This window comes from Pararge aegeria, chromosome 5 (assembly GCF_905163445.1).
Source record: "Pararge aegeria chromosome 5, ilParAegt1.1, whole genome shotgun sequence".
Taxonomy (NCBI): domain Eukaryota; kingdom Metazoa; phylum Arthropoda; class Insecta; order Lepidoptera; family Nymphalidae; genus Pararge; species Pararge aegeria.
The window spans coordinates 6,681,979-6,707,173 of NC_053184.1; the positions used below are offsets into that span (position 1 = coordinate 6,681,979).

The 25,195-nt window shown below is 36.6% G+C and overlaps 3 protein-coding genes across 3 annotated transcripts; all 3 read right to left on the bottom strand.

The window, feature by feature from the left end:
- Positions 1 to 433: 433 nt before the first annotated feature.
- LOC120623916 (trypsin 5G1-like) lies at positions 434 to 12,117 on the bottom strand. The gene is made up of 10 exons (XM_039890208.1): positions 12,058 to 12,117; positions 11,608 to 11,800; positions 11,149 to 11,395; positions 10,491 to 10,631; positions 9,084 to 9,230; positions 8,341 to 8,353; positions 4,709 to 4,901; positions 2,252 to 2,498; positions 1,005 to 1,145; positions 434 to 586 (listed from the first exon to the last, which is right to left on the bottom strand). The coding sequence occupies exons 1-10, from the start codon at positions 12,110 to 12,112 to the stop codon at positions 434 to 436; spliced, it is 1,530 nt and encodes a 509-aa protein (XP_039746142.1). The 5' UTR covers positions 12,113 to 12,117.
- Positions 12,118 to 13,468: 1,351 nt separating this feature from the next.
- LOC120623917 (trypsin-2-like) lies at positions 13,469 to 17,712 on the bottom strand. The gene is made up of 5 exons (XM_039890209.1): positions 17,691 to 17,712; positions 15,876 to 16,083; positions 15,072 to 15,321; positions 13,970 to 14,110; positions 13,469 to 13,615 (listed from the first exon to the last, which is right to left on the bottom strand). The coding sequence occupies exons 1-5, from the start codon at positions 17,710 to 17,712 to the stop codon at positions 13,469 to 13,471; spliced, it is 768 nt and encodes a 255-aa protein (XP_039746143.1).
- Positions 17,713 to 18,299: 587 nt separating this feature from the next.
- LOC120623918 (trypsin-2-like) lies at positions 18,300 to 24,646 on the bottom strand. The gene is made up of 5 exons (XM_039890210.1): positions 24,631 to 24,646; positions 22,576 to 22,771; positions 21,345 to 21,591; positions 20,568 to 20,708; positions 18,300 to 18,449 (listed from the first exon to the last, which is right to left on the bottom strand). Exons 1-5 carry the CDS (start codon positions 24,644 to 24,646, stop codon positions 18,300 to 18,302), a joined length of 750 nt encoding a protein of 249 aa, XP_039746144.1.
- Between the last annotated feature and the right edge of the window lie 549 nt (positions 24,647 to 25,195).

The window sequence follows — 25,195 nt, forward strand, 5'->3', positions numbered from 1 at the left end:
TCTTTCTTCCATACTACCTGTGACTACCTAATATCATACAAAAGTAAAACCCATGCTTGTTCGGTCAGTTCTTAAAAATACTGGAGAGAGGACGGGACTTATTCATTTTTTTAAAAGAATTCAGCACTTTTATTGCAATAAAAACAAAATAATCTTGTAACTATTTGTGTATTAATACATATTATTATTATAAAAATAAACAGTGCCATAATTAAATTAAGTCATAATCCATTAAGAATGCGTAAATAGAGTTATGCGGGATATCCTGTTAATAATAATTAATTGGAAGCAGTTTTACGTAACACTACCAAATCTTTTTTAATATTGTATGCATAAATAATATTCCATGCATCAATTATAAGTTCCAAATCTTTGCCAGTTTATTTTAGAATGGAGTGGTCAATCTGACATTGGTAGTTGGCTCATTGGTGTTTTAAATGCCAGTTATATTCTGGATCCAGTTGCGTATGTTTGTACTCGATACTCTGGCATAGACTCCAGGGTAACCGGGGCGAGCACAACCGATTCCAAATGACACCACACCAATTTGCCCGTATTTTGTAAGAGCTGGTCCACCTGAGTCACCCTGAAATAATTATTATCGATTTATTTTTATTTCACTACAAATCAGCCCTTGACATTGAATTCCGAGCTGGTTTTTATAACTATAAAAGATCAGTTAACCCATAACCCGCATAAGAGCAATAGTGTGACTATAAGCCCCAGGTCCAGCCAGCAGCAGTGAGATATTATAGGCTCATGTTATCAGCTGGATGAGGAAAATATTATCATTATATATATTCATAGTAAGAGAAAGAGCGTGAGCTGGATAAATATTGCTGTTTAAGATTATGTTCGTCGTGAAATCTTATGCAATCGGACGCTAACCCTGGCGGCACTGAACACATCGAATTTGCGGATGGCAGGATATTGCAACTTTTATGATTGATAACAACCAAAAAGTAATTAACTACTAAAATATGTAACGTTTTAGAATTAGTCACCTGACACGTGCTTTTTCCTCCTTCAGGTACACCGGCACAAATCATATTGTCCGTGATCAAGCTGTATGATTTGCGGCAGTCTTCATTTGACACAGTAGGCACTCTAATTGCCATGATTCTGTCACTTCCTTTACCATTTTCCTAAATAGAAACGATGATTTTACAATAATAAAAGAGTCGGGCACAAAAAATTTAATATAAATTTCATTTTGAATTTCCTCCATGTAATATCCCTGTCGGCTTTGCCAGGTAGTGCGTAGAATGACTAAATAGTAGTAGAGTTGTATGGGAGGAAGCTCGTCCGGGGAAGTTCTACCACCATGCTTATTTCTACAGCTACTCTTATTTCTGACACGAAGCCGTATTACTGTGTTCCGATCTATATGGCTTGGTTGCTAGCGTAAATACAGAGACATGGACGATGGATACAGAGCGGCACTTAGTAGGACGCAATCCCAGCATGCACTGCAAAGGTTTACAAAGGCAAAAGTTTTCCACTCAACATAAAATAAATAAATAAATAAATATCTTACGACAATACACACATCGCCATCTAGCCCCAAAGTAAGCATAGCTTGTGTTATGGGTACTAAGATGTCTGATGAATAATTATATGAATAATATAAATAAATACTTATAAAACCCAGACACTGAAAAAAATTCATGTTCATCACACAAACATTGTCCAGTTGTAGGAATCGAACCCACGGCCTTGGCTCAGAAAGCAGGGTCACTGCCCACTGCGCCAATCGGCCGTCAACATCGTATCTGCTTGGTTTGTCAATCATTAAGTATATATATACTAGGTATTAGGGTTTAAGGTTGGTGATCATTTATCAACTCATTCTTGGCGGTCTTCATTGCACGGGTTTCTTCGTACAGTGAGAAGGGTTTGACCGTTGCCCACCACACTGGCCCAGTGCGGATTAGTGCACTTCCAGTGCCAGTTCTAAATTAAGAAAAAGACAATGATGCCAATTCAGTATACTAAACTGACAGGTCTAAAAATCGTGGAGTCCTTCTCACAATGTCTCACCTGGAAAGACTATCACTATTATAAGCCATCAATTATTATTACAAAAAAAACCCTTGTGAGACGCATCCGTATCCCTGAGAGCAGGCTAAGACGTCGTTCTTAAATAACGCGTATTTGGTACTCATCCTACGAGAAAGAATCCTATGTGTAAAAAGACTTTCGTGCTACTACTAAGCAGTTGATTTTTAGACATAAAAATTACAATACTTACGGATGTTAGTCCCCATCCAGAAACAAGAGCTTCGGTCCCAGCTGGTATATTTCTGCCTTTGCTCGCCAATTTGATTGCCTTCGTATTTGTGTCAAATTGGATAGGAATAGATGGACTTACTATACCCACGTCGTTATCAATAGTTTTATTATTGTAATTAGGATGTTGCCAGAATTTTGTAGCTGAATACAATGCACCTTCTCTATCAGCGTAGTTGCTACCTACTCTTACATAAACAGTTTTAGCTCTGAAAATATAAAAAGATAAAAAGCAATCAATTATGTCAATTATTTATATATTTGTTTGCAGATCTCTAATTTTTAAAACTGATAGAGGTAGAGATAACTCTGACGATGTAAGCCGTGCTATGTCGCATGTGTCGCACTGGTTTACTGTCAATAATTTACTTTTAACTGCAAAAAAAACTAAGTGTGTGGAATTTATTTTACCAAATGTAAAGAAAGTTAATAAAAATATAATAATAAATGGAGAATCACTAAAAATGGAAGATTCCACAGTTGTTCTGGGCATGATCTTGGATTGTAAGCTTCAGTGGGGTACCCATATACACTAGCAGGTAAAGTTAGCTCGGCAGCCTACGCCGTCAGGAAAATTAGACAGATTACTGACGTAGAAACAGCAAGACTTGTTTACTTTGCGTACTAGTGTGATGTCTTACGGGATCTTACTATGGGGCAAAGCTGCTGATATTGAAACCATATTCATATTGCAGAAAAGAGCTGTACGGTCAATATATAAACTTAAATCACGTGAATCTCTCCGTGAAAAATTTAAAGAAATAAGTATCCTTACGGTAGCCTCACAATATATTTATAACAATACAGTATTTGTAAGAAAACATATTAGTCTTTATAAACAAAAAGTGGATATAAACAGTCGACTTACAAGAAATGGTCATAAATTAGTGACATCTGCATATCGTCTGCGAAAGGTGCAGAAGTCATTTGTGGGACTGAGTATACGCTTTTATAATATGGTTCCTAAGGTAATTTTGGACCTACCAATGCATAAGTTTAAAGAATGTGTTAAAACACATTTATTACAGCGAGGTTATTATACAATTGATGAATTTCTTAATGACAAGGTTGCTTGGAAGCATCCGGCTCCGCTTTCATCTCTCACAAGATAGAAAAAGGAACTTTAAAATGTAAAATGTAAATTGTTAATGTTGGAAAAGAGCAACTGCTGAGTTTTTTGCCGGCTTCTTCTCGGTAAAATCTGCCTTCCGAACCGGTGGTAGAGTCACTACACACAGACAGACTTGACGTTTCAAAAGTGCCTACTTGAAATAAATGAATTTTGAATTTTGTATTTTTTAAATTATATTGAACCCAACAAAGATATCTGTAAAGTTAAAAGCGCATGACACATTTACTTTCCTTTAAAGAATAAATATAAAGCTTTAATAAGATGGAATAAGGTACATGAGATATAATTTTTAAAATAAATAAATAAATATACTACGACAATACACACATCGACATCTAGCCCCAAAGTAAGCGTACCTTGTGTTATTTCCACTAAGATTACAGATATTTTTATAAAATACATACATATATACTTATAATACCTAGCCACTGAAAAGTGTAACTAGTTATAATATAGGGGGGTCGAGTTGAAACCCCTCTAACTTTTAAACGTGGAAGAAAACATCGTCAGGAACCAGCATGCCTGAGAGCTCTCCATAATATTCTAAAAGTCGTGTGAAGCTCACCAAACGCATGGTGGACTACGGCCTAAACCTTCCTATTTGTGGGAGGAGACTCGTGCCCGGTAAGTAAGCCGGTAATGGGTCAATATATTCATGATACTGATACCTTTAATAGCATGGTATATGTAGCTATAATAGTTTTTTACTACTCATTTTTGTTAGATTTTTCCATCCCTATCCCTATCCGTATCCCTATCCCTACTAATATTATATATGTTAATGTAAGTTTGTTTGTTACGCTTTCACGCAAAAACTACTCAACTGATCCTCATGAAACTTTGAACACATATTCTTGGAAGTATTAGAAGTAATATAAAATACTTTTTATCCCGACATTAAGCTCAGTTCCTTTGGGAGCGGGAATGAAACTGTTTGAAGATTTTACACCATAACTCCCACAAATTATAAACGATTTAAATAATTATTTTTATACTGTGAGGTTATAATTTGTGTTTAATTTTCCTCAAACTTTGTGTAGATCTGAATGTGGTTGGAGATATAGGACAGAACTCCTCATTTAAAGCTTTGCGATACTGAATACTATATTTTTTTTTAGAACTAAGTACAACTAAATTGAATGCCACATCAAAAAAAAATACTACACAGACGAAGTCGCGGGCAACAGCTAGTTATAATATAAATAATCAAGCTACTGAATAGTTTAACAGAGTTTAACAGAATTTAAGTTTTTAGTGTAAATGAATAAATAAATGACAAGTTAATACCTAGCTAAGCAATGAGCCGCAGTCAGTACATATCTCTGGCTTATAATTGATCCTCCGCATCCATATGCACCGCTATCGGTAACAATAGTCAAGCGCGCTTGATATGGTACATCTTTGATATCTGCGACGTAACCACCAACTATTTTCTCATCATTCGCCTTTGTATCAAGATTTTGTTTCTTACACAAGACATCTGCAAATACAATAATATTAATAACTAAGATGTCATGTCATGATGACAGTCTAAGATGGTAACCTGTTAGGTTTTTGCAGTTAGATCAGATTTCGTACGGCGCGACGACGAAACCTAAATGGGGGGTTGAATACTTGTATTTTACGAGTATATGAATTCCCACTAAAGCGACGTGGAAATTCATCTTGCTAGGGCAAATAAGGCCTATGGCCAGCAATACTTTTATATACTGAGAATGGTTATGTTAAAAAATTTACCTTATAAAATAGAGATAACGAAAATTAACAATATATGCTAAACTTCCGCATTGTTTTGACACTGAATAAACAAGTGTTTAAACACAGTCTTTTTATATGTTAAAACAAGTACGTACTAGTTATCTTAATGATTTACTTCTTATCTTTACGCGGCTCCTTAGTGCATTGTTAAAAAGTCATTTATATTAGTTTTTCAGTAAAAATGTACAAATTATAGTTTAATATTGTATTTTATCCTATCCTAACTAGCGTTATAGATGTGGGTTTGTTTGCTATCCTTTCACATAATATGCTCTACTTGACCAAGTGTTATACCTATTTTTAGAAGAATAATAGCTGATAACCAACTAAGGGTAAGAATGAGGGACCAACACGCAGTGGCGTGCATAGAGGGTATGCACAGGGTATGCAGATGATATAAAACAAAGAAAATCTCCAGGAAGAATTATAAAAAACTTAAGAATAGGCATTGTAATTTAAATAAAGCCTACCCTTAAGTATTATATATAACTCGTGCTGGGTAATTTCTTCATTTTATATCGTCTGCATACCCTGTGCATACCCTCTATGGACGCCACTGTGCAAAAAGCTTCACCGGGGAGATGGGGCGAGCGTTAAAACTCGCTATGAGAAGAGCCCCAGAGCTCGAAGTCATGGGAAAGGAGGGACATTGACCCGGGACTGCCTCCTGCGAGGATTCAGACCTCGGCTCGGTTCGACGATTTTAAATTTTTGCAAGTATTGTAAAATATCGCATACACGTTGTCACGGATGAAGAAAAAGAGTTTTAATACAGTTAAATGTAAGGTGCGCTAAATAAATACTACCACTCAAATACAAGGTGTGGATATCTAATATGTCCGAATTATATAATAGAAGAGCTTTTGGTGACAAAGCCTGTCCGGGAAAGTGCTACCCTCATGCTGGTTTCTACTGCCATTGCAGTGTTCCGGTCGTACCTGAGGACTAAGTTAGGACTAAGTAGGACTAAGTAGGTAAGTAGTACTCCTCAGATTGATGGAAACAGGGCGTCACTTTGTAACAACGGGTTCCTTGCATGCCCTTCGAAATATTAAATAGGTAATGGTATATGTATTACACAATAAAGAGTATCTATATATACACGAAGCGGTGTCAGCATAGTGGATAAGGCATCAGCCTTCCTTTCGCGGAGACCAATACAAACCAATGACTTTTCGGAGTTTTGCGCGTTTTACAATTTAAGCAATTTAAATATCACTAGCTTTATACTGTGAAGGAAAACATCGTGAGGAAACCTGCATGCCTGAGAGTTTTCCATAATCAAAAGCGTGTGAATTCTACCAATGGTAGAACTTGGCCAGCGTGGTAGAATACGGCCAAAACCCTTCTCATTCTGAAAGGAGACCCGTGCCTTGTATTCGGCCTGTAATGTGTTCATGATTATGATATATATATGTATAGATAGATATTTATCAAAAATGAAAATAAAGTTGTAGTGCAGTTTATTAGGCTTCATAAAATTAGTAATTAAGTCAAGGGAAATTGTATATTATTTTATAACTAATTACCTGTTGAAATCTCATAGATTCCTCCCAATAAGTTCAAAGTTCTAGAAAAATCTTATTATGATACAAAGGATTACTTTAACAATAAAAAAGCTTAAACTCACATTGAGTTGCTCTGACTTCGTTGCTAAATATTAATATTGAGTGTGAGATGAAGATAATAAAATAAATTACACGGCTAAGTTTGTTGCGGGCTCTTCTTAGTACAGGGCGCGCTTGGAACCCTCGTAGTTTTAGGTTTAAGTTGGCGAACGAAACTATCACCATCACCTTACAACTATGTAAACATATACTTATGTATGAACGCGTCATGTGCATCTGCAGTGCCTATGATAGACCTACATGTATAGAGAATATTTGAATTTGGTAATCCAGTTACCATATGGAGAGGCTTGGTTAATCAATCATTACAGTGAGCGAAACTTTGTTTTTATTGTTGTTTACCGAGAAAATTTTATAAACGTATTCATGCTGTACATGTTTTAGTATAATTTAGCAATTTAGTCATGAATATCATATTTTTTGTGTCTTAATCGTCATGGCTTACTAAAGCGTTCACTCTGGATAAATATTTGCAGTGTAATTTATATATTTTGATCTCCCTTATTCAATTGAGTGGTGATAGACTAGTGATTAACACTTGGGCTTCCCTCACTCAGATAGCCCTCACTCACGGCCCTGACTCAGTAGAAGCAGATGGCCCATCTGATAATCAATATATCAGCAATCTGCTAAGTTTCTTGCCGGCTCTACTCAGTAGAATCTGGCTTCCAAACTGGTGATAGAGTCAATACTATAAAGTGGCTAGTTACCACCTGGTATGATGTCGCTTAGAAACTGATTGGGGAAACAATATCTAGATAAGGGGTAAAATATAACTGCTATTCTCCCTAAAAAGTTGGGCCGCTACCATCTTGGATTGCATCATCACTTACTACCAGGTGAGATTGCAGTCGACGGCTAACTTGTAATATAATAATAAATAAAAAAAAATCCAATATGCTGGCCAAGTTCGCATTGGTAGACTTCTCACGCCTTGGAGAATATTATGAAGATCTCACAGGCATGCAAGTTTCCACACAATGTTTTTCTTCAGCGTTAAGAGTAGGTGATATTAAATTGTTTAAAACGCACATAAGTTCTGAAAATAGAAGATCATGGCGTGGAATAAACTTCTTTCTCTCCGAAATAAAGGCAGATGTCCTTACCCCAAAGAAAGAAATATTTCAGTAGCAGCCTGCATTTATTTACTTATAAAAAAAAAAAAATAGTAATCAATCTACTCTTCTTTTAAGTAAAAAATTCATTTCCTAATTGATTTTGATGGTTTCATTTTGTTTTTGCTTGTTGAAAGAACTTTTCTTTTATACCAACGAACTAAATACTATAGCATTTAGAGTTCCTGTACACGTTGACATTTCCACTCGCATGATTCGCAAAAGCGCGTAAACCGCTCTACAATCTGGATTTATGAATGTATGCAAAAGTAAACACGATGAGACTTTATCGCGTTTACAGCGTTTTAGTTTTGCCCGAAGCGTTTTACTACGCGTGGAAATATCGCTGTATGCAAAAGCTACGATTTTTTACTAGTTCGGTTTTAGTTGCTTCGCCCGTGACTGGTTACCATCCCACCGATAGAGATGTGCTGCAAAATGATTAAGGGTTACGGTACGATCCCGTGATGAAACTGATTTGGAGTAATTTTTTAATTTAACTGCCTCATTGACCGGCTATCCCACAATAATCTTACTGCAATGTAACTTACACCCAAATTTATTTAATTACCATATTATCCCATATTTTACCCGGCTAAGATTGTTGTGGACTTCTTCTGAGACCGGAGCAGGACCGGAGCAGGACCGGACCGGAGTGAACCCTTGTAGCTTTAGTTTAAAGTTTACGAATGTAATTATCGCCATCACTACTTACTACTATGTACACACACAGCGAGATGATATGGGCAATCCTATCGTGGGGAGAGGCCTTTGCCTCTCCTCTCTGAGTACAACAGTCTACTGCTATAGACTATTGATTGAAAATACCTTATTTACGCAACATGTTCATATATAAACTTAATATCATACAAATTTGTCACAAATGAAACACATGAATGATACGTGTGTAGTTAAAAAAAACAAGAGATTGAAAGAAATAAATAATAAAATTACCTAAAATGCCATACAGTAAACAGTGCCTTTATTATGTCCACATAAAATCAAAAACTACCAATACTAACAAACTATACAATTTGACACAGATTTTTTGAACATTAATGTACAATCTTCTATTTACTTACTGAAAACAATATAATCAATACCAAAATACATAATTATACAATTGTTGAAAGCAGATGCGTATTTTGTAGTCATTTAAACTCCAGAGTTTTCTTTAATCCAATCCCGGATCGCTGTGCTTGTTACTCTTGTGTAGACGCCGGGGAATCCTGGACGTGCGCAACCATAACCAAAAGATACTATCCCAATTTGCTGCTTATTTGCCACTGCTGGCCCTCCAGAATCACCCTTAAAAGTAAAAGAGATATTAGTGCCAATTCTTTACACACAAATCTCTAAACTAAACAAAATTGCCACTACTGAAAATAGTTCTATCTTTTTCAACGGAGAGTATTGTAAAAAGGACACCACTAATATGTAATTTAGTTCAGTCATGACATTAATATAAATTTGTGTACAACATAATTAGCACGATTAATACCATCGTCATTATCTATGCCTTACTGGGCACAGGCCTCGTCTGCCATAGTAGTGAGGGGAGCTCCAATGCGGATTGGTAAGCTAAAAGCTTACCAATCCGCATTGGAGCAATGCGGGTTCTCCAAGCAAGCAGAGTGGTGGGTACCACGCTGCTCTGCTTGTTTGGTGGTCTTTTATAATACTTATCGCATTTTTTTTTTTTTTTTAAATATATAGACAAGTGCTTGACTGCAATCACACCTGATGGTAAATGATGATGCAGTCTAAGATGCCTATTCACTCTTGATTTGAAGGTACCCAGATTATAGGTATCAGGGAAGACGGAAGATGGGAGGGCATTCCAGGCCTTTGCGGTGCGGATCAGAAAGGAAGAAGCAAAACGCTTCGTACGTGTTGATGGATAATCCCGTGTAAATAACCGGGACCGACGACTTCACGTGCTCTCCAAGACATGGGACCCACTACCTACGCGAATTACCTTGTTTCGAGCGGAATTTTATCAGAATAATCCAGTACCAATTATCAGTACCTACAGTGAAGGAAAAAATTCTAATAAGCAAGCCTGGGAGATTCTTACAATGTTTTCAAGGAAGTGTGACACAGTTCACATTTGGCCAGCGTGGTTAACTACGACTTATATTCTTCTCATTCTTAGACGAGACCCGTACCTTGTAGTCGGCAATAGATGAGGCAAAATCAGACCACGAATCGGTGATAGCCTAGTGGTTAGGATTTTGGCTATACTTTTGGGGGCCAAGTTCGAATCCCAGCATGCACCTCTAATTTTTATAAGTTATGCGCGTTTTAAGCAATTAAAATTTCACTTGCTTCAACAACGGAGGAAAACATCGTAAGGAAACCCGTATGCCGGATAGTTTTCCATAATGTTAACAAAGGCGTGTGGAGTCCACCAATCCACGCTGAACCAGTGTAGTGGACTTCGGTCTGAACCCTTCTCATTGTGGGAGGAGACCCGTGCCCTATAGTGGGCCGGAATTGATAATATTAGATCAAACCTTGTTATAGAACTAGCAGTAATTCTATATGAATTGGAATAATCAAAACTACCTGACATGAGTCTTTTCCCCCTTGAGGAACACCAGCGCAAATCATGTTTTCTGTAAGTGATCGATACGATTTGCGACAGCTAGTATTTGATAAAGTTTGCACTGTAACTGCCATCAATAATTCAGGAGCTTCTCCATTTTCCTAAAACAAAATATCCATAAGATACCGTAAAAATAAACTAAAGTTAATTAATTCACTATGTACAAAGTAATATCAATCAATCTCTAAAGTCTTATACCCATCGATAATAATGTTTATTTTTTTAACATTATTTTCGATTATGTATATATTTGATAAAATATTTTTTATTGTAACTAGTAAAATTTTCAGCCATATTTTATATATGGAAATCAGCAACCCTCACATATTTTGTTTGACCTCCTTGGCCGGACCGATGTTTTAACTAAATATTTGAAAAACCGGGAATAAGAATTTTATAATACTAAAGAAAGAATTATATAAAGAAATAATAAATAGTTGTGAATACCAAAGCTGCATTTTTCATACCAACAATAATTGAACTCGAGCTGTCTGGTTGTCTCGAACTTTGATGTGATTTTTTTTGAATTATATTTCATTTTAATGTACATTATTGTTATTATTTTGCCCTTCATTTGTAATGGATCATATATTTTATTATGAAAAATAAAATACTTACAGATGTAGTGCCCCATCCAGAAACTGTAGTTTTAGTCCTCGCAGGAATATTCGTTCCTCTACCAGCTAATCGAATTGGTTGTTTTGTTTCTCCATATTCTATAGGAGATTCAAGACGAATAAGTCCGACATCATAATCATAAGTTTTAGAATTATATTTAGGATGCCCTTTGATGTCGGTCGATTCTATCAAATCGCCGCCTTCATAAGCATTTGCACTTCCTACTCTGACACTCACTTTGTTGGCTCTGAAATAACAATAGAATAATTTCTGAAGTAATGACGAATCTAAAAATAGTTGTAATTTCTACTTTACAAAGCATTTTTTGATTTTTTACCTACAAAGATTTAAGGTAACTTAGTAAGACCTCTAACAAACATTAAAGGTAGCTTAACTATAAAATATTCATTAATTTGAATAATAACTAAATGTATGGTTAGAATAAAAATGTATCCTTACCCGGGCAAGCAATGAGCTGCCGTCAAAATATAGGTATTGCTAATAATCGACCCTCCACATATAAATTCTCCTTGGTCCGTTTCGATAAGTAGGTGTGCTTGATATGGAAAATCTTTAATACTTACTTCGGAGCCACCTACTATTTTATCATCCATCTTTTTATCATGTCGATCATGTTTTTTGCATGAAACATCTAAAAAAAATCAAATTACTTTCTTCTTTGGCATTTATTAAGAATAATTTTACCTTACCTGACAACATTTTATTACCTTGTGGTCTTATTTCATGTCAATAAATAGATTTACTTAGTTATTTACTACTACTTTAAACAAGTCAAAAAAAATACAAAGTCAGATAAATTTACTCTAACTTATATAAACAATTGCCTAGAAAACTAAATACTAGATAGATTACTGAACTAAGCAATATTAAAATAAAAAAAATACTTACCTCCGATAAAAATAATAAAATAAAGGCAACACAAATACAACAGAAACCCCTTCATTTTAGGTAGACTCCAGTATATTTCATATGCTAAAATACTTGTCTGTATTTTTATACCAGCTATTTAGGTATAATTAAAAAGATTGATCATGAGCTTCAATTTCCTCTTTAGATAAAATGCCATTATTAAAAAGTCATCTTCATTTTGTAATTAACGTAAAGGTATCGATTAAATATGCATTTCACATGTCCCTATGGTCTTAGTCGATATTTAATATTGCGTAGGATAACAGGTTTTCGTTTTCTCAATTTTTACTCTTTTCTTTAAAATTTGTTGGATTTCATAAAAACTGTTGCAAGTGTAAGTACTCATACACAGACAATAATAAATTGTCTGAATCTAACATAAATTCATTTCAAAAATTTAAAGATTATTAATTTCAATTACAACAACTCGCTAAAGCAACAAATAAAACACATCTTCCAAGTAAGTTTATCCATAGTCTTTGTGCTGTCAATCTTATAATCATGGACTGAAACTTATTTTATGCAATATCAAATTAAAATTCTAAATTTGTTTATTCATTTAGATTGTAGGCCTATCACAAGCACTTATGAAGCTTAGTACATATACGTTTACATAATTGTAAGGGGAAGGTGATAACTTCGTTTGCCAACTTAAACCTTAAGCTACGAGGGTTTTAAACGCGACCTGGTCCAAGAAGAGCCCACAACAAACTTAGCAGGGTTAAATCAATAGCCTATAGCAGTCCACAGCCTCTATGGAAGGATTTTTCCATAATCACCACACTGGCAGACCGGTTTGTGATCGCAGTCGATGGCAACAGTAGTACAGAGGACGAGGGTGATTATAGCTCCAAGAGCAAGAACAGACATAATATTCATCCACTTTTCAGTCGTTTGTTTAAATATGTTTAAATACTATCTGTACTACACATACTACATAGGGTTGTATATATGGCACTTCCAATACTATTGGAAAAACATTATGTTTGGTATCTGATTTATTGAAGTGTAGATTATGTTTCAATACGCTGCGTCTTGTAACGCATTACGCGTGCGAGCCCGCAGGACACATCTAGTGTTTAAACCGTTCCGTGATTTATGGATATGTATCCATAAATCCTCACTCACTTTCACGGTTAAAATATTGGGTTATATGCTTGTATTTTAGCTTGAACCAGAACTGTTAATTTCGTTTTCTACTTAGATTATTATATTTCAGTTATTACCAGTTTAGCATGTCTTCGCACAAATTAAATAAATGTTTCAAATAAAATTCGATAGTAAAATATTTTTTTATTAAAAAATATTTATTTCTAAATATGAGTCTCTGTTATGATTTAAAATAAATTTGTTTATTATTTTAAGTTTAAGTGTAGACTATGAATTAAAATCATATGCCAGTATTACGCTTTATCCAATTTCTCACGCTTGACACATTTGTATAAACTCCAGGGACACCAGGTCGTGCGCAGCCGATGCCGAAAGAAACGATGCCTGTAAGAACATCATTTGATACGGCTGGACCTCCTGAATCACCCTAGAATATAATTTTTATGATAAGAAAACGATGACACTTCAATGACTATGATTTGAATGAAACAACCAAATAAATTTTATACATTGCAACAGAAACGCTTGGTGAGTGTGAATTTTCCAACCAATCCGCACTTGCTTCGTGAACTATGGTCTAATGATGATGATGATGAGGCTTAATTACTGCCTCAAGTTTATTTACGTGTTCCCTGCATGCCTTGCGAAGTGTTGCCTATAAACGAATAGGCAATAATTTTCCGCTTATCATCAATAAAAACATCTGCTTGGACCGTCAAGTATTACTTATCTATCTATCTATCTCTAGAGTTATAAAAAAGAGAAATAAAATTGATTTTACCCCACACGAGTCTTCGCCACCTTCTGGTACGCCAGCACAAACCATTCTCTCTGTTATTGTCCTGTAGGATTTCCTGCACTGTTCTGTAGATACAACTGGCACACGAACTTCCATTAAATTATTTGCCACATTGCCGTTTTCCTGGAAAAATATATTTATATAACAAGAAAACTATTTAAAAATTTTGTATGCCAGCCACAGAAACGACTGCAACGTTTTTCGGGGTTTCATTGACGTGATAAGGAGAGAAACGATTTTTAAGCGCGGGCCGGCGTAACGACGCAACGGATCGGGGTATATTGTAAAGATTATCGATGGAAAGTTCATATAGATAAAAACTACTAAGAAAGTAAAGATAATATTATACTTTAGTAAATGGATGTTAAAATTAAAAAGTCTAGTTGAAGGCAAATCAAGTGTTACACACTTTCATACATTTTGAAGAACTTGGCTGGAAGGCTCCGGGCTATGTAACTAACTGAATACCTAGTCGACTAATTAATTAATTTCAAAGTTTTTATCTAATGCGCTTAAATTCAAGACCAAATCACGCTGCGGCTTTCGCTTAATCAAAGAGCCATTATAGTGGTTTATGATCATTATCATCATATCAACCCATTAACGACCCACTATAGGCAGTGGCGTGCACTGGGTTTTTGGCCAGGGTATGCATAAAGAAGGAAGGTGCCATAAAATGGAAAAATCCTTCGCATTTATGAGTCATACAAAAATTTCAGGGTATGCAGTGCTTTTGTGCATGTATGGAGTGCACGCCACTGACTATAGGGCACGGGTCTCCGCCCACGATGGGGTTAAGGCCGTAGTCCACCACGCCGGTTCAGTGTGGACTGGTGGACTCCACATACCTTTGAGAACATATGAAGAACTCCCAGGCATGTAGGTTTCCTCACGATGTTTTCCAACACCGTTGAAGAAATCGATATTTTTAATTCCTACAGTACAATTTGAAAAGTTAGAGGTGCTGGGATTCGAACTCGGCCCCCCGAAAGTGAAGTCGAAGTCTTACCCACTGGGCTATCGCCCTATATAGTGGTTATCTCTCTTTTGTATTTTATTTTTGAATACATATATTGTGCCTTACCGACGTCGCTCCCCATCCAGATACTGTAAGAATTGTTCCAGGCGCCACAGGAGTCCCACTTGGCGGCAACGCGATAGCTTTGGTATTGACTCCATCGAGTTCCATTCGTAGCATTGTACGTAAATACGCCACATCGTAATCGATAATCATAGGGTTGTAGAAGGGATGAGCTCGGAAATAGCGCGATGTATATTGCATACCGCCACTGTTGGCGAATGTGCTGCCAATTCTGGCCGTTATTTTTGAAGCTCTAAACAACAGAAATACCAAAATTCATAATAGAGAAGCCGTTTGTTCCAGTTTGATTTAATTGTAGACACAAAAATCATCTACCTAATTGAAAAACTACACTAACTGGGAGTTAATGCAGTTTTTATACTACGTTATAAATTGTCAAAAACAAGAGACGACCATGACTGCCTGGAGTCAAACCTCCTTGGAGGGGTAACGACGGTCGAAATAAACACGGAAAAAAACAGAATATCAAGCCTGTCTCCAAATATTGCATATTGGAAAATTCTAATTAAAGAAAAGTAATTTTTATCTGGCCTATTCCAGAACATCAAATCAATAATTAACAGAAATGAGCCAAAAAAATTCGAGGAACACGTTTTAATCATGGCGTAATATCATGGCGTGTATGTCACTGAACTCCTCCTAGACGGCTCGATTGATTTGAATGATTTTTTTGGTATACGTTAAGATGGCACCCTGGATGGTTTAGATTCACAAATTAGCCCGACAGATGGCGCTGGGGTCCGTCAGTATTAATTTAAAAATCGAATGCTAAAAATAGTTACTTACCCTTGTATACAATGGGCCGCTGTCAATATGTAACGATGGTTTAAAATAGATCCCGCACATTGAAACAAAGCGTTACCTTGGACAATTAACAGAAACGCTTGGTAAGGATGCTCCTGTATAGTTGTATTGTATCCGCCGACTATTCTATTATCGTTGCCATCAGTCACGTAATAAAAAGGTGGGAGGGAGGGTTCTCTTGAGGTGATATCTAAAAAATAAAAATAGGTGGTAGTCAACTGTTGACCTAAGACAAAGACTTGCCGCTAAGCGGTTTAGCTTTCCGGTCGCGTAGAAAACGTTTAGGGCTACGGGTTTAAAATTACTACCAGACCCCATAACACATTAGCACGCGTCCGTCAGCGTAGACTGCATCATAACTTAACATCAGATAAGTCAAAGACTAATTTGCAGTGCAATTAAAAATAAATCGCAACCGTTTTACAGCTGTAAAGGCAAGGCCAAAACGCGGTATCTATTCTGCATCTGCGTCCACGTTTGAGTCCTTTAAGCGAGTTAAGCGAGCGTCATACCGCGGCATCTTGCTTGGATTAAAAACATGGGCGACCGCTGGACGCAATGTTGAACGCTGCTGAGAACTGTTTACCCTTGCCTCAACAGTTTTGAGATTGGTCGCACGCAAGACGCAACTTAAATGCTGATAAAGACGCATGTTGAACACCACTATTTTGTCTTGCCTGAAGAGTCTTGTGATTGGTCACTTGCAGGACGCAAACTTGAACGCTGCTAAGGACGCAGATTAGATGCAACACTTCTGTATCATACAACCAACACACACACACACACACACATACACACATATACACACACACACTCACACACACACACACACACGCACACACACTAAGCTTATTAACGTCTCACTGCTAGGCACAAGCCTCCTCTCATATAAGAGAGGGTTTCAGAGCATAAGACAAACGGGACAGAAAACTCTAATGCGCCAATTCGGGTTGGTGGCTTTAACGTCTATTATCACAGGTTAATAATAATACAGGGGCCAACGCCATGGTTTAACGTGCTCTTAGAGGCACTTTTGACACCGCCAATTTCCTAACTCTAGGCTGGTACTGAGAATTCTTTAAAAATAGAACCCAGTAACTAACAACTTTAGGCCCGACCCGGGAATCGAAACCAGGTCCTCGTGTTCAATAGCTAACATGCTAACCACTTGAAAAACGAGGCATTAAAGCCTTCTGGAAATAAAAGTCATTAACAAAACACCAAAAATACTAATGTTCATGAAAATAATTAACGTGGTCTATATACATTACCCATTAACAAATTATATTTTATGAGTCGTCCTAATGATTCACTGCTGGGCACAGGCTTTCTCTTTGACAAGATAGAGCTTAGAGCAAAGACTCACCACGCTTTTCCAATACACCGAGTACCAAGGCGCAGGGAAATTGCCTACTGTCAAACTCCGGGCTAGTTCTTAGAATTATAAACAGAAAACTGCAACACTTAACGATTTGTAACCCAGAACTCGAAACCAAAACGTCGTGATATACACTCAAAAAATATGATAACCACTAGACCAACGAGGTAGCTATCTTTTTTAATATTAGATATACTCATTACCTCATTTAAAAAAATACTAAGCGATAAACAATTATTTAGCAGAAATTAAAAACCGAATATTAAATCACCTGTCTTACTTCTTGGAAGAGCACACAATAAAAGTATAAAAATAATAAACGAATATTTCTCCATCCTGAATCACAGCCAATGTCAATATGAGAGATTCAGTAGCGTACTCGAGTAATTATAAATGCACTCCCGTATTATGATTGTAACCTGGTATGTCTACGGCCACCATTTGTCAATGATAAGAGCTATTACCTATAATTTACATCTTAATTCTGTATAATTAGTGCGGTGACATAAGTAAATATTCATTCGGTATAATTATTCATTGGTAATTATTTACGTTTTTCTATATTAACTTCTTAAATCTGAACAGTGTTGGCCACCGTCTGTGCCCCTATACAATGTATTACAATCTAAAACAAAACATTGGTTATTACAAACAAGAAGTCGATATAAACAATCGAATTACTAAAAAAGGACATAAATTTGTGATATCACCATTAAACATATTTAATAAATCGTGGTTACTACACGATTGATGAATTTCTTAACAACAAGGTTACTTGGCAGCAGGCTGCTTCGCTCTTATCTCTCGTAAGATAGAAAATAATTAAAAAATGTTGTATTTAATTTATTTTGATAAATAGAATTTAGAAAACATATAATGTACACTATGATTGGCGGAAATCTTAACTTTAAACTTTGAAATCAATAATAGGTACACAATAAAACAAATATTATCAATGACCCTTTATTTCTACAATCATAAAAATAAAGGTATCTACTATTTGTAATTGAATGACGTATATCCCTAAACTAAACGCCTGTATTACGTCTGATCCAATCCCGCAGACTTGCTACATTTGTATAAACTCCAGGTATTCCTGGTCGAGCGCATCCAATGCCATTAGAAACTATTCCAAATTGAACTCTTTCATTTGTTACAGCAGGACCTCCCGAGTCGCCCTAGAATATAAAATGTATTATTAGTTATTAACGAACAGTTAAATATAGAAAAGAGCGGCGATAGCGGCTTCCCTATCGGGTGGACCAAGTTCAAACTCTGGCACGCATCTCTAGATTTTTAGATCACTCGCTTTAACGGTGAAGGAAAACATCCTGATGCAATCTGCATGCTTGAGAATTCTCTCTAATGTTCTCAAGGGCGTGTCCAGTTAACCAATCCGCACTTGGCCAGCATGGTGGATTACAGCCTACGCCGTAGTCATTTTGAAATGAGACCCGTGTTCTATAGTGCGCCGTTAATGGATTGATGATGATGAACTTAGCTATATATTAAGAACCGAAGCTGAAATAGCAATGGGCGTGGCACATAGGCCGCAGAATCGATGGAATTTGGGGTCCCAAGGTCCTGGAATGGCGACCCCGTACTGGTAAGTGCAGCGACCCCCAACGAGGTGAACAGATGACATCAATCACATTGCAGGAAGCCGCCCGTGGAATTTTCAAATCCTAAAGACTTATTATCCAGCTTGACTTGATAGATTATTAACTGGTGGGCTTCCATCAGTTAATATAATATATACCGTTGAATTCAGAACATACAGAATCCTCATTCAGCCATTATTGTATGCAGTGCATTGTGTCAAAAAACAGTGAAAACGCCCCGCGCACGTCTCACTTTACACCCGCGGTATGTTGCTAGTTCACAATTTTTTCCCATTTTCCCATTTTCCCATTTTATGGTGAACGCTCTAAGCGTTAATTAGAGGTAAAATTATTACTGTGAACTTCTAAATGGTATGAAGTGACTAACCGTTTGTTCGAGAAACCAATCTAAAGTAGAGTGGTTTTTGATGGTTCAATATTAGTCGTGTACACGGTTTCTGTATGTTCTTCATTTTATGATTTATACCCTAAGCAATCGGTTGCAATTACGAGAAAGGTCATAAAGTACCTTAGTGTATGTAGGTCTTATAACAAAGAAATAAAGCATATTTTATTTTATTTAACAGAATTTTACTTTTTAGATGCGGGTTTTCAAACAAACTTGCCTTTCTTGTGATAGCAAATATTTTATCAGTGCTGTTGCCCCCCGAGACGTGATGCAATTGCTATTTTTGCTTTTGGGCTCATCCGGCACTGATTGTATAAGGAATTTAAAAAAAATAAGCCATAATCCATGATGTGTAATTAGTTATTTGAAGATGAAATTGGTTATATGACCGGGTTTTGTACCTTCCAATCGATTGCGAAAATTTATCGTGATATCGTAAGTAATAAATAAATGCGTCCGTAATTTAATTCGTGAAAGTGAAATTATAATGATTTCGATACTAAATGTCTTTTTTCGCATATTAATAGTATTTCTTTTAATTTGACATGTACAGTCTAAATCAAAAGTGTATTTTTTTGGAAAATGTTACTGGCACTTTAGAAATTCGATTAAAATTTTCTTTTAGACTTCTTGCTACTCTTTTCATTTACTATTCCAGTACCTTGGACCCTAATGTAAATATACCTACATACATATTTACTCCTAGCTATGTAACTCGACCTTTGGTACTCAGGCTACGCAACCCAAAGCGTCGCGTAAATTAAAGCAGACAATGGAATAACGTTGGGTAAGGAGAGGTGTACCTAAAAATCTTATTTTCATAAAAAGAACGATCCTGGAGTGAGGGAATTATTATAGACAAGAAAGCATGAGAGTATGGCTACTATACAATGTGAAACGGAATTACGAAATACTGTTGAAGGGTGTATAAGTATATTTTATAAGGAATCACCCCGTAAAAATATTAAATTAAGAAGCATATTTATTTTTCCATACAAACTAATTTAAAACATTCTGTGACAACCCTATTGAAGATAAAAGACTGACGTGCGTACCACCTACGCTACGCGAAGCGTACTTAATTAAGTGACAGTGAGTTGATTTTACTTTTGCATGTGATGTTAGGGCTCAGTGACAGTAAATAATATACCCCTAAAGCCACGAAATAGTATTATTTCGGTTTCCATTTACACGTTTAGTGTTCAGGTTAAAAACAGAATATTATTCCTAGTTTAACATGCCTAGTATATGGAAACCAGAAAGAAAAACCAGACAAAAAATATTACCCCGCAAGAGTCCCTGCCACCTTCAGGCTCACCAGCACAAATCATTCTAGGCGTGATCGTGTTGTACGATTGCCTGCACCTCGCATTTGACACGACTGGTACTTGCACGGCCATAAGGTTCTCAGAAACGCTGCCATCCTCCTATAAGAAAAAAAATTGTACAGGTCTTGTATAAAAGCTTGGGCTTATTAGGACGACTTCCCTGACGCAGCGGCGAGCACTGTGGTTTTAAGTTGGAGGTCCCGGGTTCGAGTCCCGGAGTGCTTACCGCCCTACCGACAAAGTCGTGCCGCTAGGTCGTTACGATGCCGCGATGAAACCGATTAAGGGTATGGGTCAAATAGAACTGCCATTCTCCTTAATAGTTTAGCCCGAGCATCTTAGGCTGCATCATCACTTAACAGGTGAGATTGCAGTTGAGGGCTTACTTGTAATGTAATAAAAAAAAACTTGGATTTTTTTTTTTTTAAATTATCCGCTTTTCAATCGAATTGAAACGAGAAGGATATTACCCATTCAAGGTTTTAAATCCTGCTGAGCTTTTTTGGAAGACAGTGCAACGGTTAATTAAACGATTTGTATCTCTTTTCTCATATCGCCCTTCCATAGTTTGTGTTCGTAATTCTTACATTCTGAATTCCTTCAAGTAAAGTGCATATCCCACCTTAGGACACACACTATTTATCATATGGGATTTTGAATAAACGCGAGCATAGGAATCTTATAAAAAACCCTTTACCTCTTACGATGTAACAGAGTGATTGAGGAGAAACTAACCTCCGTTGCTCCCCAGCCAGATACAGTAAGAATAGTGCCAGATCGAATAGGAGCGCCATTCTCTGCAAGTGTAACAATAGCAGTATTCACTCCATCTATAAGAATAGCTTCGAATCTTATGTATCCTATGTCGTAATCGAAGGTTGCACGCCTATAGCGAGGATGTGATTTAAAGTCGCGTGAAGTGTATTGAGTACCACCAATATCTGAATCCGTGCTACCGACTCTGGCGATTACTTTAGTTGTGCTGAAAATAAATGAAGTGATCTTTAAAATTAATATTCTTGATTAAAACATAAAAGGACGGTGATAGTGGTCAAGGCTTTCACTCCCTTTGAGGGGAACGAGATAGATCCGTAGCACAGGAGTCTAACTTTTCTGACTAATAATAAATAAATAAATATCCTAAGACAATAAGTACACACATCACCATCTAGCCTTAAATTAAGTGTAGCTTGTGTTATGGGAACTAAAATGACTGATGAATAATTATATGAATAATATACATAAATACTTATAAAATACAGATAAACACCAAGACACTGAAAAACATTCATGTTCATCACAGTTGTAGGAATCGAACTCACGGCCTTGGTCTCAGAAAGCAGCTGCGCACTGCGCCAATTGGCCGTTATGTGCTTTTTAACTTAAGCAATTAAAATATCACTTTCTTTAACGGTGAAAGTAAACGTCGTGAGGGAATCAGCATGTCTGAGAATTCTACATAAAGTTCTCAAAGGCGTGTGAAGTCTAGCAATCTGCCCTTGCGCAGCATTGTGGACTACGGCCTAAACTCACTTCTCATCCTCAGAGACCTGTGCCCTATAGGCCGAATGGATTGGACACAGGATTTATAGCACAGGTGCCGACAAAAATATTGTTACAAAATTGAATGCCGTAGCTAGACCAATGAATGCAGCGACATTTTGAACCAAAAAAAAAATAGGATAACGTTGGTTATTTATTGAAATGGGTATTTTAGTATTATTTCCAGAATTATAATAATAAATAACTTACAATGAATACAAAAGAGTTAGCTATATCTGCGTACTGCGATGCAATCTCAACGAATGCGGCCCAGTTTTTACGCAACCTGTTTTTAAACAGTAAGCAGTCAAACACAGCGTTGGGTTATCGTTAGATCATTGGGATTATGGGTTCATATTCTATAATATACATTTATCTAAAACAAGTAGTCACGAATATAATCGCAATTTAAATAAACCCTTACCCAGTCAAACAATGTGCCGCTGTCAATATATAACGCGTACTTATAATCGATCCCCCACACTGAAAAAATTGCCGGCCCCGCTTCAGAAGCAGATATGCTTGGTAAGGAAACTCCTGAATGGTAACATTTTGTCCACCAACGATAAAATGGTCGTCACTTCCCTTCGTTGCATTAATGGGAATACTTGCTTCGACATCTGGAATAACAGAAATAAAAGTCTCAACAAACTCTCGCAGTACCCATTGGTGGCTTGTTTTAAAATACCGTAGACAATGCTTCGTAATGCAAACAACTAGGACTACAGGATTCTGCAAGGGTATTTTGATTTAGATGACAAATAAAGAAAATCCTTAATGTCAAATTTTTGCAGGAAAATAGAAGTGAGCAAAAAAAATGCATACTGCACATAAACATACTCTTATGGAAATAGAGCGAGAGTGTATTTGTTGTTAGACTGTTTCCTAACGCTATTTTTTGCACTGATTTAAATCAAAGAGTAGACTAACAAAACTACTTTTTCGCGAAACAATATTACTATATTGCGAGAGTATTGGTAATTTATCGAAACACTTTATATGAATGGAGTTTAAAAGTATTTTCTCACCCTGCAGAAAAGCAAAGGACCACAGAATAAAAATAAAACAAAATGATTTTTCCATGCTTACGACTCAAAGCCAAATTGTCTATGAAAACATCAACGGCAGATCAAATTTAAATATACTCCCGTATGGTTAAATTAACCTGGTATGTAAACCACAACCACCATTTATCGATGATAGAGCTATTAGTAGCAGTTAACAGCAAAAATTCCTGCTTTTTAGGGTTTCGTATCACAATAGTAGAAATGAAGACGTCCGTAAAACTAGATATTTCAGAACTTCTAAGTATAACGTATGGGAATTAGGAATAAGAATAGGTACTATATCTATATCCTATCATAATATTAAGGATTACATGTATGATAAAAAAGCTTGGGTCTGAATTGCTCTAACTTCATAGCTAAACATTAACTTAACGAGATGGTGAGATGGTAATAATAAAAAAAATCCTTGCTAAGTTTCTTGTTAGACCAGGGCACGTTTGGAACCCTTCTAGCTTTAGTTATAAGTAAACGAATGCAGTTATCACCATCACCTAATATTAGTGTTAACATGTTAAATGTATGAACGCTTCATAAGTGCCTGTGATAAGTTCTACATGAATAAAACATTTTTGAATTTGAATTTACTAATGCAGGTTTAATTTATTTTATTTTATTGCTGAACCGATGGTAGAGTAACTATAAGCAGACGGTCATGACGTTTCAAAGTGCTTATATTAAGCCTACTTGCAATAAATATGAATCTTGACTTTTTTTATTAATTTTTCGATTGCAGTTATAGTAAAATTTAGGGCGACGTAAAGACGGCCAATTGCGGTTCTGTTCTGTTCTGTTCTGAAAGAGGTTAACATTTTCATGAAACGTGTCATTTCTTTTTCTGCGGTTCAATTAAATATATTTAAAAAGACCATTAATATTTATTTATTTTCCATTCGTTTTATGCATAATAAATAATTATTGCAATAAGTTGACGTGGGCAAAGCTTAACCCTATACCTAATAGCAATTTCTCCTAGCTCCCCCTAAATGTGAAAAAGGTGTAATTGTATAGTGATACCCAGATATTCTAAAAGCATAATACTTAATACTGTATATTTAATAGTTACTATATCATCGTCAAAAGCCTATAGAAGCCCACTGGACTAAAGGGCCAACAAAAGGGTTTGCCCATAAGCAGCACGACGGGTTGGTGATCCTAATAATAATCATAATAATAATAAGGGGGGTAAGGGAGTGCACTTCTATCTTTGCACTCCAATAGCCAACCTCACCTGCACGTGGTGTCCCCTGCTAAGTAACGAACGAGGCTCTGGCGACCGACTGGAGGAGGTATATCCACCAACCTAAGCTGTCTCAGGCTCGAAGACATGGGTGTTCTAAAGAGGCTGAGTCAGAATAGCTTGCATCAGTGTAGGATGTTGGCTCAGGGCGGCGGCGAAAGAGTATCTAGTATACCAACGGCGGCGCTCATAGAGCTTAACTTGCTAGTTAAGTTCACTACGCACCCACGTGGTTTGGACGAACATGATGGGTTTTACAAGTCCACTTCAAAATTATGAAAATGCAAGCAACAGAACACCCCCAAGTGCCCGGCGACCCTGAGAGGAACTTCAATGATGGTAGGAAGATGCCTCGAAGGGTTAGGGGAGAGAAGAATCTCCGGGTGGCGGTCTTTAACCATCAAACAACTCAAGGCGTACCAATGGACTCCGATAATAATCAAACAGAAAGGAAAAACGAAAAGAAAATGATGAGAACAGGCACTACAAGACAAAACACTACAAAATACTATTTAAGATCAAAGAAAACAGCCACAGGTTCAACAGAACACTACCAGGAACAGCATTCATCACCATCATCTACTCAAAGTTTATTTGACTCTCCATTATCATCACCACACCAATTTGAAGTACAGGATAGTCTAAGCTCCTCATCATCTAACTCATCTAGGCCAGAGATTGTTGTGCAGGTGGCAACCGCTACAAATTCTGCACCCACCTCTGGTCACAACCGTGCGCGA

Excerpts from the sequence above, each read along its gene's own strand:
- LOC120623917 (XM_039890209.1), bottom strand. The coding sequence starts at position 17,712 with ATGGTGGCCGTAGACATACCAG. Across the intron at positions 14,111-15,071 it reads CTGGATGGGGAGCGACGTCG|GAAAACGGCAATGTGGCAAA; the intron begins GTAAGGCACAAT and ends ATATTTTTCCAG. Across the intron at positions 13,616-13,969 it reads GTGGCGAAGACTCGTGTGGG|GGTGATTCAGGAGGTCCAGC; the intron begins GTAAAATCAATT and ends ATTATATTCTAG.
- LOC120623916 (XM_039890208.1), bottom strand. The coding sequence starts at position 12,112 with ATGAAGGGGTTTCTGTTGTATTTGTGTTGCCTTTATTTTATTATTTTT. Across the intron at positions 11,396-11,607 it reads GCAGCTCATTGCTTGCCCGG|AGCCAACAAAGTGAGTGTCA; the intron begins GTAAGGATACAT and ends TTGTTATTTCAG. Across the intron at positions 587-1,004 it reads GAGGAAAAAGCACGTGTCAG|GGTGACTCAGGTGGACCAGC; the intron begins GTGACTAATTCT and ends TAATTATTTCAG.
- LOC120623918 (XM_039890210.1), bottom strand. Across the intron at positions 21,592-22,575 it reads GCGGCACATTGTTTGACTGG|CACAACTAAAGTAATCGCCA; the intron begins GTAAGGGTTTAT and ends ATTTATTTTCAG. Across the intron at positions 18,450-20,567 it reads GTGGCAGGGACTCTTGCGGG|GGCGACTCGGGAGGTCCTGC; the intron begins GTAATATTTTTT and ends TTTATATTCTAG.